The sequence below is a fragment of the Pteropus medius genome, unplaced genomic scaffold (assembly GCF_902729225.1).
Source record: "Pteropus medius unplaced genomic scaffold, Ma_sr-lr_union100, whole genome shotgun sequence".
NCBI lineage: Eukaryota > Metazoa > Chordata > Mammalia > Chiroptera > Pteropodidae > Pteropus > Pteropus medius.
This window is the reverse complement of record NW_024352785.1, coordinates 6,909,871-6,923,234: the sequence shown is the minus strand read 5'-3', so window position 1 is coordinate 6,923,234 and position 13,364 is coordinate 6,909,871. Positions and strand designations below refer to the sequence as shown.

The following is a 13,364-nucleotide window of genomic DNA, read 5'->3' as shown; positions in this document are numbered from 1 at the left end:
AGAGAATGAAGGGACTTGTTCCCTTCTATTTGCTTTCTGAGTCTGTCTTTCTGCTTATTTTTCTCATGCACCTTAGAAACACGTTTTTTGTTTGTTTGTTTGTTTTTGTGGTTTGTTTTTTTTTTACATGGAAGTAGCAGATGATTTCAACAGTAGATGTTGATTCCGATTTGCAGATTTTCCACTGCTCACAGAACCAATCCCAGTGTTCCTCTTCAGTAACACCAGCGCTAGCTAGGGAGAATACCACTCTCAAAGGTCTGAGCGCCAGCTTCACGGGCAATTCCTCTGAGCTCAGAGGCAACACACCAGGACCAGCCAATCAGTGAGCTTTTATCACAGTTCTATATAGGGCACTACCATTAAAGTTCTAAGTTTTAATCATCTTAATTTTTTCATTTTGTTTCCCCAGTCCAAGAGGACTGCTTCCCAAAGCTGCTATCTTCACAATACCTCAGTTTAGTGTTCTCATTTTGCTTTTCCAGTTCTTCAATATTTAGTCATCAATTATTTATTACTTGATTCTCTAATAAGCTAAATGTACAGGTTTTTTAAAATTTTACCAAAAGGAACCTGTAATATTTCATCTTTTTCTGCATCCCTATAATCATGTCCACTTACTGTTTTTTTCTTAGAAGATTGTAGAATACAAACAGAAACTTTTTGTATTCAGATACCATATTGATTGTCATAACTTTAAAGGGTTAGATGCTTTTGTCTGTAACTCTTCATCCCTATTATTACAATCTTGAAAACAATTCTAACCAAAAATTTATGTGCTGGGATAGCAGATATATGTAATTGTTTTTCAGCCATTTCCTTGTATTTTATTAAATTCAATATATACTCTATATGTACAAGTTTCTCCAGGCTCTGAAGTCATGGCTTTGAAATTAAAGCATACACAAGAGAACTGTAGCCAGAAAAAGATGGACGGTGGCATCAGGGAGGAAAAGAGGGGAACAGTGATTTTGTTGAAATAGAGGAACAGTAGGATATCAGTGGTAATGAAGAAAGAACTGAAGGTGGTGATAATAGTAAGAGATATCAGAGGAAATGAAATATTCCCTGGTTATCTTTAAAAGTAAATGAAGAAGAAGGGCTTTTAGGTTTGGCATTGTGCTTTATGATAGATGAGGACATGATGACCCTTCCAGAATGTCTGGATTGATCTAGACTTTTTAACTTGGAACTACCTGGAATCCATTTTGAGAAGATAGAACTCACGAAGGCTTAAGGAATTTTCTCCAAGACTAACTGAATGAATTCAAGCCCAAAGGGGGAAACATCTTTCAAATACACTTCAAAAACTTTCAAAAATGCTATTTAAAGCTAAAAAGTAGAAGGAGAAAGATTACAGTTGGACAAATACTGTGAAATATTTGGGGCAACAATTGAGATGAAGTGGGGAGGAAGGGAAGGATTGCAAGATTTGTTACCTAAAGGGTATAATTATACCTGCAACATATTTCCCAAGAACTTTTCAATCTTTACATTTTCTGCTTCTGTGCTTTTAAAAACCAGCCTAGATATAATCTTATAAGCATGTGATCCAGACGAAATGTGAGATGTATCACTGATTACTTTCAGTTTCCAACTGTCCTATTTTTTTATAGCTATCTATAGCCGTGTAGTTGACAATAAACTATTTCATAAATGTCAGCCACTTCTCACGTTTTAAATTGCTTGCATTCTACCTGTGAAACACTTAGAGAAATGACTTTAATTTTTTCTCTAAGTTAACCCTTAGCTGCGTAATCAGAGAAAATTTAATTTTTTTATAAGACTTCTTTCAAAGAATGTTTGGCTTGAATGTGGCAATCTACTTCTTAAACTGGAGCTTTATGGAGCTTTGTAAGTATGTAAAATAACAATTTTCTGTTTTAAATTTAGAAAAAATAGTAGACTGCTCAATCTATTCTAGCATGCCTGAAGTAGAATTCTAGTTCCTCTGTTCTATCTGAGGTACCTCTATCTGGAGCATCCCAGCTGGGGGAACTTTTTATTCCTTAATTGGTATAACTCCAATAGGTGGAAAATTCTGATACTAAAAGCACCCATTTATCACCCATTGAATGAGAATAGAGTTCTCTCAATTAGCTCCTCAAGGTACCACTAAATTGAAACATGCCCACTGTGATAAACCAAAAGAATCAAGAGCTGACCTAAATGGATGGTGGCAATCAGAAAGAACATATTGAAGAAGGTGAGTTTTGAATGACAGGAAAAGAATTAAACGATAGTAAGGGAGCAGAAAAGAATTTCATAAATGGAAGCAAGTTATACAGTTTTATTTTGTATTAGATGAGTAGAGAAATTATAGTAAAGATGTTTCAGTAAACGTGTCGCCATCTAGAGAGACAAAATATAGAGTAGTGCCCATTTCTGACTCTTTTAATAAATTTTTCTTTATTTAGTAAATATTTATTGAGCACCTATTACCATCAGTTGTTTTTGATTTTAGTAGTTATCTGGGAGTAGGTGTGTGTATATAGATTTATAACATCTAAAATATCTTTAGATGATTAAACGGAGTCTGAACATTGCTATGACTTCTATACCTCATCTAATTAGCCTTTTCCACAACAATGTTAGGTTGAAGGTTATGCCTATTTTCCATAAGGAAACTGAGGCTCAGAGGTGATACTGATGAACCTAAGCTTGCTTATCCAGCAACTGAACCCAGCTCTGTTTGACTCCCAAACTACTCTTACCTGCTATATCAGCTGCCAGTCTGATTTTGGTAAAGTGATAGTGGGTAGCTGCCAGCAAGTTAACTGGAGTAGATAATTTGTGGCATATAGTAATAAGAAATGAAGTTTTAAAATAGGTATTTAATAAAGGCATAAAACTGTCATTCTTAAACTTAGAAGTGACAAAATGAAAACAATGATTCCAAAAGAGGATTATAGACTTCTTTAGTTAAAGATAGGAACTGGAATCAAGCGGAAGTATTAAAACAAAAACAAACAAACAAACAAACATACAAAAAAGGGCGGGCCAGAAAAGGTGATAACATGATAGGAAACAGGATTAGGTTCTCGGACATTTGAAAGAAGATTCAACCAAAGTGGGGAAGGTGGATGTGAGGAGAGAATAACGGAAGAGGTAAGAATCATTCCCAAGCTGACAAGCTCAGGAAACCAGGAATGGTAAATATACTAGGTTTGATAAAAACTCTGGAATGGAGAAGTTCTTTAGTGTATGGTGAGAAAATAAATTCGGTATTCAATATTCATATAATTAGGAGCTGCACTGTGTATTTAGACTATAATTCTATGGCATCTTCTCTAGCTTTTATCTACTCTCAATTCAAACTTTTTATCCCCTATCATAGCAACACCATAACTTGGTGTTGATAGCTCAATATGGATTTGGTAAGATCACAGATCTGTTATTTCAGCAGCCCTATGCAAAGATTGTGAAGGCTTTTTTCGTTTTAATAAGCTAGCTAGATAGAAAGGTCTTTCCTCCCTCCCTTCCTATTTTGGTTGTGGGTAAAATTCACAGGACATGTGCTTGTGTCACTGTGGCTGATTGGTTGATTTCTCAAGATACTGAATAATGACTTTAGTTAGTTTACTGATTGAAATATAGAATAGATATTAATTCTGGGTATATTTTATATAGATGTGTCTCTTTAACACATCCCAACAAATAGCTCCCCTTGGGCCCACTCTACTTATTCAGAGAATAATTTGCTCTAGCTTTATATTCAATAAATGAACCATCAAAGTGTCTAAGCAAATATTTGATACCATTAAATATGTGGGAAAGTTTTCACCAGTTGAGTCTGTTTTATCTAGGCAAATATTTCCTTATTAATTCAATCCAATCTTCTCAAAATTATATATTTTTATAAATGTATGTGCATGTTTCTATCAACTTACAAAACTTTATTCAACTTTAAAATATTAACTTATATTTTTTCTTTAAAAGAAAGTTGTTAGAATTTTCCTTCTAATTTACTTATTTCTTGTCTTGAAAGAAAAATCAGTAAACTCTGTGCTCTAAGGTCTATGTTTATCACAGTGAACCTTCTTCCACTTACCTATCAAACAACAAAAACAAAAAGAAACAAACTCAAGAAATGAAAAAAAGATACAAGAACAATTCTCGGAACTAAAATCTGATTTGATTTCATAATAATAGAATGGAAATTATTTTAATAAACTTATAGAAGGACTAACTTTCAGAGTTTGAATAATCAATAGAAAATATAAATTTATTGAACATATTCTCTAGTAAACATTTCATGCTGTTTTGCTGCAAATTTTATGACTCATCATAGACACAGACACACACTTCTTATATGATGATACTGTAAAAGAAAGAGAGAGTACCAGGAATTACACTATTGCTGTCACTTTATACTTACAGCAACTGCCTCCAGGATTTGTTTAACAGCATCTGCAGCATCTCGTTCACTATAATATCCTTTTTCTACAATCCTAAAAACAAACACACAAACAAAAAACTAAATTAAATTCTTCTCAGACACATGCATTCAGTTGAGTGGATGTTAAAAGAAGTTAATTAAGTTAATGTTAAAGAAGATGCATCCAAACAATTACAATAGGCTGCCATAACATCAGGAAAAAGATTTCCATAAACTGGCATTCTAAAAATCTTTGGGTTAATTTAGGAAAATGAAAAACATTCATTCTGCGTAGGCTTGAACTGTCCATTCTAACTGAGGACAAAAATTCTTTCTTTTTAAACTTTGTATTGCAAATCATTTAAATTATATACCAAGTAGATGGTTTATGCTATAAACCATCCCATGTAATTGTCACACAGATTCAAAAGTTATTAAATCATGAACAATGTTGTTTTATTTATCCAATTACTTCCTCTCTTTTATTATTTTGAAGCAAATATCATATCATTTCATTCATAAATATTTAAAGAGATATTTCTGTAAGATAAAGGGTCTTTTTAAAAATCATAACTACAATGCCTTTATTACACCTATAAATTAAAACATTTCCTTAATATTATCAAATATGTGGTGTTTCAAATTTCCAGTTGTCTCGGATGTGTTAACATTTGTTGTTTGTTTGTTTGAATCAAAATCTAACTAAAGTCCCGGTAAGGTGCTTCTCTCTGTCTCCCCTCTTCCCCTCTCCCTCTACCTGGTTTTGTTTTCCAAATAAATGGCTTGCTCTTTTTGCATGGATGTGGGCAAGCAATTTTTCTTTTAAGTTATAGTATTTTCTTTCTTAATTTCAGGAATGTTTTCCTGAATTAGAATGCTTTGTATTTTTTTCTTCCATTGCTTTGGTTTTCTTCTTTGGGTTGTGCAATTATACATCTATAAAAGTTTTTTACATTTTGACTTATATTGTTCTTTCTTCTGTGATTTTCTTAATTTGTTTATTTTGTAATATTAAGTTATAGTTTTATCTATTTTGTGGGCATATTCTTCTGACATGCTTTCACTACCTAAAGGAATCTTATTCTGCTCCTTCTTTACTCTGCTCTTGTAATCATTTTGTATTGAAATTAACTGAGACATTTCTCTGTTGGTGCTTATTTTTAAGCCAAACTGGTGTTCTTTTTTTTTTTTAATTGCAATATAGTCGACATACAATATTATATGAGTCTCAGGTGTACAACGTAGTGATTTGACACTTATATTCCTTACGGTGTGATCCACACTAACTCTAGTAACCATATATCACCATACAAAGTTATTACAATAATATCAACTATTGTACCTGTGCTATATAGTACATCACCATGACTAATTTTATTTTATTTTTTTATAAATTTAGGTTGTACCTCTTATTCTCCTTTACCCTTTTGACAGAGCAATGTGTCAGGGTATCTTTTCTAGTTTCATGGCTCTCGACTTTCTGTTTATTTACATGAAACATTCAAAAAAATGACCTCATACTTTCTGAGACCTTTTCTCTTCTATCTGGAACTTTATTCCCCTGCCACCAGCATCTCGATTCTAATTACTGGAGTCTCTTGCTAACAGTTTCTCCTAAATATGGGGCTTTTTCCCTAAGAGGTTTCCTATATTAATTTCAGGAGTTCATAGGACCTTGACTGCTTTCGATGCTTCAGATCTAACTGTGGGTGTAGGCTTTGCACTTCTCAGAAATTTGGATGCCAAAAAGCACCCACAATTTCAGCAGTTTCTCTTGCTTTGGCCCAACCTGCTTTCCAATGATTTGGAAATTTTGGAGATTTTAGTGTTCTCCTATTCTTAGGTCCATCATATGTCCTCTTACTTCTCTTTGCTTCTTCTCTTTGACTCTTGGAACTGTCATTATTCGTCTTTATTCATTTGTATTTTAGGCTTCACAGAGATACCTTGTCACCTGATTTTGTTAAAGGTATTGTCTGTGAGTTTTTGATTTTCCTGTGCTAGTTTCACTGTCTATTCTTATGGGGATATTCAAGAAGACTGAAAAACCACTTTTTTGATGCTTCTATTTTACTAGAATTTCAAGAGAAAACACTTTTGGGACAGCAACTATATATTACCAACTTGCAAAAGATGTTTTCAGCTGACAAAAAGTTTGTGGTAAAGACATTTCTGGAAAAGGTCAATTCAAAATATAAGAGACAAAACTTGAACATTTTTGTAATTTTGCATTGATATTTTTCTTTGATTGATAGTTAATTCCTCAAATAGCATAGTTACTTTTCAGAAAGTATCTTTTTAAAAAAATGTTTTAGCAAGAAATAAGTTATCAAAGTAGCTAGTGTTAAAAATTGAATTTAAAATCTATAAAATATTTTTAAAATAGGGGATGGAGGGTGAAGGAATGCAGAACAGAACAGATATGACAAAAATAAAAAGATATATTATGAGAAGATACCTCAATGCTCATAATTATCCAGATTCAGAAAAACTATATTGATGCAAAAATTTCAATTATTTTATTTTCTTCATTCAATTACTTAGAACAGGAATCCCCAATTCCTAGGCCACAGACCGGTACCGGTCTGGTCTGTGGTCTGCGGCTTGTTAGGAACTGGGCCGCACAGCAGGAGGCGAACAGCGGGCAAGCAAGCAAAGCTTCATCTGTATTTGCAGCCAGTCCCCAGCACTAGCGTCATCGCCTCAGCTACACCTCAGATCATCAAGCATTAGATTCTCATAGGAGCACCAGTCCCTGGTGCCAAAAAGATTGGGGACCGCTGACTTAGAACACTGTCAAGAAACACAAACTCATACTTTTTTCAAAGCATTAAAGATGGGATATCTTTCCCTTCTTTTTTATTTCTTGGACCGGTTAAGCACCAAAGTGTTAAGCACAAAATGTGGAAATAGATTGCAATATTTAAGAGATTATTGTTAATTGGTTCCTGTCAATTTTCATATGACATTTCCTTACAAGAACACACATTTTCCAAGTCATGATTGCGTTACATATAATCTACTTACTAAAAATTTAAAATTATCTTTTTTCCCAATTTTTTTAATTAATTAATTTTTATTATGGTGACATTGGTTAACAAAATCCAGTAAGTTTCAGGTGTACAATTTACCAGTAAGGCATATGTATATTTGCATTGCATTGTGTTAAAATCACCTCTTGAACTATACTTTCTGAACCCTTTTAACTTAGTACGAGAGATGGGGAAAAGAAGGACTACTGTGTCAGAGTACATTGAGAACTTTGGCTACCCTCGTATTGTCCTTGGCCTTTTGCTCTAAACGTGGCCTTTTGTGGTACACCAACCAGCACCTGCTTTCTTCAGTCCTCTTAAAGGAGAGGAGTTGTAACAAAGATGATGGAAAAGAATGGCCAATAGTTAACTTTCTTCCCTACTCCCATTCTCCCAAGAATAGAATAAAATCAGTTACGTCCTGGCCTACAAAAAATAGTGTAGATTTTTCCTATGCTCAGTCACTAGGTCTAGAGCTTTGTCACAGCTGCTTTATGGTCCCCTCCAGGGGGTACTCCTCGTGGCTTAGTCAAGTAGTGCTCCTTGTGTTGTACAGAGCCAACATGCACAACTACGTGCGGCCTCGCTGATGGGGAACCCTCCTTGTCCGCTAAATATACATGAGCTCTCATGGGCATCCCCACTCCTTGAAGAGGCAATGTTTCAGCCACTAAACTTTATTCTCTATAGTTTGTTTTATTACGAAGCTTTGGCCTAAATATGGTGTTTATGTATTTTCATTTGAGTTTAAATTAAGGTTAAGTACCTGTGTTCAGTACACGTCCTGTGTGAATGTCTAGGGACTGGCTGGCTGGAAGAGTGAATTTTCTTTGGAGCTGTTTTCAGGTAGGATGGAGGGAAGAGCAGTAGCTTTAAGAAGAACAGATCATGAAAATTTTCCTAATTTCCCATAATATATGTTAAATTAGCAAAATATTTCATCTAATTAATGGAGAGTGTGCAGTCTAACAGATTTTTCATTCATTCATTCAATAAATATTATGGAATGACTATTACATGCTGGGCATTCAGTAGTGAACCAGATATGGCCTTTGCACTCATGGGGTTTCTCTTGGTTTAAGAGAATAATCAACACAATGTGCTATATGCTATGACAGAGGTATTAGAAAATGGCCTGAGAGCTCCTAGAAAGCACAGGTAATCTATTTTGGAGGCCATGCTGGGTGGGAAGAGGATTCCAGAGGTAGCTATATCTCATCTCAGACCTGAATGGTGTAGAGATGTTTTCTAGCTGTGGGAGGGTAGGAGCTGGGGCTGGGTTAGGTGTGAGGAGGAGCCTGGAACTGGAGAGGAAGAAGGCTGTTCTAAGAAAAAGGACCAAGACTATGGTGAGAGTGTGAGGATGGGGTAGTGAAATTCAATCAATATTTCTGTCTAATATGAGCCAGTAGTTACTGAATATATAAAGGATAAGATTTGGGTCTTGCCCCAGACAAGACCACAGATAGTAGAGAAATTATTAACAAAAACACATCATCATAGATGCAATACATGTTATCCTAAGGTTTGTACAGCCAAGGAGTTTATTACTTCTGTTGTCAGAAACATCTCTAGAGTAGACATGTGTGGCAGGAGCACGAAATGCAGGTGCCTTTCCTACCTCAGCTAGGTGTGAACTCTGTACACCATAGCTTGGACCTACCATCAGAATTTGACTGCTTCTCTTCCAGGCTCCTTCTGCTAAAAGGAACTTTGTTCCCAGTTGATTTGTTCATCAGAGTGTCACAGAGTTGGGCTTCTGGAACTCAGACACTCAATTTTAAATATTTTATAGGTTGAGCTACCACCCAAGCCATCCGTGGTTGACTAGAAAGATCAATATAGCAGTGAGAACTTAGAGCTAAGATTATAACTGAAGACATTAATGACCAAGCCAAGGAAAATAAAGTCTTTGCAATCTTTTTCTCTCCATTTAGGCAGAAGGACTACAGTAGATATATTGATCCAATGCCTTCTGCAGGGTATGGTGGCAAAATTCTTAGCCTTCTTACTTAATTGTTGCTTTGATCATCCATGAAGCCGAGCTCCAAGCCTTGCTCATAGTAGGCAATCAATAAATATTTGTGAAATCAATACTAATTTCTAAGTAAACGGATGCCAGAAAAATTTCAGGCTGGATATTTGGATAACTCTTTTGTCTATTTTCCTATCACAGGGAACAAAAGCACTGGACTAGATGGTGATTCTCATCACAGGTACATTGGCCATGAATCCAGTGAAAGAACAGCCATATAGATTCTTCCCATAGCAAAATGCAATAGGTGGAAAGGTAATTGCCGGCCTTAGGAATAAAGTCAGAGTTACATAGTTACAGATACTATTGAGATAATATGAATCTTTTCAGAAACTTATTTGGAACAAAATCGAAGTGATTCAAATTCATCAAAATAGAGTAGTATTTGTTTCATGAAGCAACATAAATTCATATCTAAAATTTAGCTGGAATTTCAAAAAAATTCCCAATGAAATTGAAACATACATATACAGCCAAGAATTTATAGCTTTATGCAGAATATATGAGTGACTTTCATTTAGAAGCAATGAAATATTCAATTGTAGTGGATTTAGAGCTATAAAAATAGGAGGATAATTCTGGTTGATATTTTTGTGTTTTATATTTAAACACTTGTCGGTCTATTTCTCTTCAGATTTAGTAAACTAATTTCTTTTTCATGATTTATAAAATAATAAGAAGGCAGTTAAGATGCTACCAGCATCTTAAGATCATTTTCAAAGGCCCAGGGCCAGGTAGTTCATTGCTGTGTTGCAGTTTCATTGTGGGCTGGGATAGAAGACTCAGTGCTGAAAACAAAATCTCTCCCAAAATTTTAATCACAACACTAACCCCAAAAGGCTGCCCTGGAATTCCAGTTCCTACAGGTCTCTCAGTTGCTAACAGGTCTAGCCAACATCTGGAGATCTGGGAAGGAAGCGCAGTGGGGTGTGTTTTCCTAGGCCCCCAGGCTGTGAGTCTCTGGCCCCAGTGGGCCTTCCTGATCCAGACCATGTCTTTTCCTTCCCCTGTTTGCTGTGTTGGCTCACACGTTCCTCTTCTCCACAGTGGCAACCATTTTCCTCTCATCATTTTAAAATTTTCGAATGAGAAAACAGAGGCAACACCTATTTTTCTCCACGGATTTGCTTCGAAATATGACTTTCATGCATTTGCTTCTGTCATCTTAATTGCTGCAAATTGAATTGAGCACATATCCAGCCTAGCAGTTAGCACAGGCAATGCAGCGCTAATCTGATCAGAGCCCGAGGACTTCAGACTTCCTGGCACGTACATTAGGGGCCCTACTGCTCTTTCCACCAACTGTAGCTTTTTCTCAAATGAAGATGTTATTAGATGACTGTAGGTTTATTCAAGAAAGACAATGGCCTGATAAAAAGATGTACTTTTAAAGAACAGAATGACCTTGGGTAAAATCCCCAAATAACGAGTTTAGAAACCAAGCCTTAAGGGCTGCCAGTACATCATCATGCTGCTCCGTACAAAATTACGTTAAAATGAATTCTGCTGTACCCTGGGTAAATCCATAAGCTCCATTTGCTGCTTTTTCTCATTTCATTGATGGCATCTTGGTCTTTATTGAGGCTTTTTCTAAGAACTCTCCCAAAGAGTGTTAAATTCATATACTTAAATAGTTTCAAAAATACTACTACCACCTGTTAAATTGGAAAGCTAAGGAAAGAGTGATGGAATCGTGGATCAATGTGGGTGCATGCCAGAAAGCTGACAGTGCAGGAGAAAGGGGAGGCCAGATCTAATTGTAGACTGGGGAATGAAGGCTGGGGATTCCTAGTCCAATTCTCTCATACTATAAATGAAGTGCCTGACCCAAAGATGTTATATAAATTGCCCAAGAGCACAGTGTTTATTCAATCACTCACTTGCCAAATGTCTAGCAAATGCTTGCTTTCTGCCTAGAACAGCTTCTAAAATGGAGACTAAGGTATGCATATCTAACCCCTGCCAGCATGTCTTGCTCTGGACATCACTTTCCCTTCCCTCTCTCCCTTATCTGGTAATTTTGATTTCTCACTTAAGATTCAGCTCAGAAGATTCTATTTCTCCCTAAAGCCGTGTATGACTTAGAAGACCCCTATTTTATGCCCCATGTACTGTATTTATGCCCCAATTATAGCATTTATCACCCCACATGAATACTTACAGCCAAATTCGTGGCCAATCTCTAGCAAATGCAAAGTATCTCATAATATGTTTTTTGTGTACCGATCCTTATCTACATTTTCTTTTTAGTCCCTTCTCATTTATTTTATTTTTCATCTTGTGATATTGTGGTTGTCTCTATATGCCCTAATACACAATTTTGGTAGTATTAAAAACACAACATTAGGGTCCATATCACATTTTTTACTTCCCCTCTTCTAGACCATGCACTTCCTGAGAATGAAGTCAATGTACTCAGGTTAACATGGTGGTGAGAAGGAAATAAAATGGGCGGTGAAGCTATAATTGTACAGTGAGGCCAGACTGTAAGTGGTCTTGGTTGTCATGTTTACAAGAATTGACTTGAACATAAAGTAGTGAGTGGCTTTCTGGGCTGACCCAATCCAATCTAAGCTTTAAACACAGACGAGCAGAAGAGAGTGAAACTAATGCCAGTTAGAATTCCACTAAAATGGGAAAGAGAATGTGAACGCTCCAAAGGGCAGAAGCAATGGGAAGTGGGAGAGAGCTGCTCAGAGAAAGAGTTATGGTCAGGGGACAGGGGAAAGCGAGGGAAAGAAGGAGAAATCAATGATGACTAGCTTAGTTGCTAAATCAGCTCACAGAGATAGGGAAGGGAAGCAAGATTAAGAGTTGAAAGGATGCTGAGTTCATTTGAGGATAGATTGATTTAGAGTGCCTATGGTACTTGTATGTGGAAATGTCTAACAGACTGTTGAAAATAGTGTTTTTGCCTCTGCTGAGAAAGCGCTAACCTATGTGGCTGAAGTCATAAGAGAGTGTCCAATTTAGCTACGGAGAATGTAGGAAGAACTTCAGGAAAGGGGGCCATTCAAGAAATGGAAAGATGAAGGGGATCTCGAGAAAGAGGTCAAGGAGAAAACTGAAAAGTAGGATAAAAACCAAGGGAAACAGAGATGCTGTCAAGAACTGCACAAAAGATATGGAGAGGTTTAGCCGACAGTATAAAATATCAGACCAGACTTTCCAAAAACATAGTCTCTGACCTCAGCAAATCCTCTGTGCTCCTCAAAAGTCCTTATTTTTGCCTTTGTCTGTTCTCACATTCCTAGTTTCAAACTTCACCACTTCTTTCCTCAAATGCCCTATTCCATTCTCTTCAAGCCATTGTTAGGAGATAAATTCCGCTTCTACAATGATACTGGAGAAATGGAGCCTATCAAGTCTGAACTACTTATACCTTTTACACTCTCCCCTACTCCAACGCACCCATTCCCAGCCCTAGGCAATTAATTACTGCTTTGCTTTCTGTCTCTACAGATTTGCACCTTCTTGAAATTTTATATAAATGGAGTCATATAATATGTAGTCTTTCCTGTGTGTTTTTTTTTTCACATACCATAATGATTTTGAGGTTCATCCACATTGTAGTGTATATCAAAGGAACATTTCTTTTCACTGGTGAATGATATTTCATTGTCCATTTTGTTCATTTGCCAGTTTATAGACATTTAGGATATTTCTCTTCCTGGAACACATCCTGCTCCATGTGTAGGCACCTATCTGAGCCTAGCATGATGCCCCTGTGAAACTTGAAGGGAAAGGGGAAATGACACAACCTTGCTGATGCTGATGATGCTTGCTGTGCCACGAGTAGGAAAGGCCTGTGTCTCTGACTCAGGAGTCTCATATTTTTTTCCAATATGCAGGAAAGTATAATAGGACAACTTATTAGTTTGTAAGTAGGGCAGAATTATATCCCAGCCCTGATAGTAAG

The 13,364-nt window shown here is 36.2% G+C and overlaps 1 protein-coding gene across 3 annotated transcripts in view; it reads right to left on the bottom strand.

Annotated features, from left to right (window-relative positions):
* CAMK4 (calcium/calmodulin dependent protein kinase IV) overlaps positions 1 to 13,364 on the bottom strand; it is a 182,594-nt gene that overhangs the window by 46,808 nt on the left and 122,422 nt on the right. For all 3 annotated transcript variants that reach the window (XM_039848423.1, XM_039848424.1, XM_039848425.1), the window contains exon 5: positions 4,379 to 4,451. In XM_039848423.1, the coding sequence (XP_039704357.1) occupies positions 4,379 to 4,451 (73 nt within the window). The remainder of the gene's footprint in view (positions 1 to 4,378; positions 4,452 to 13,364) is intronic.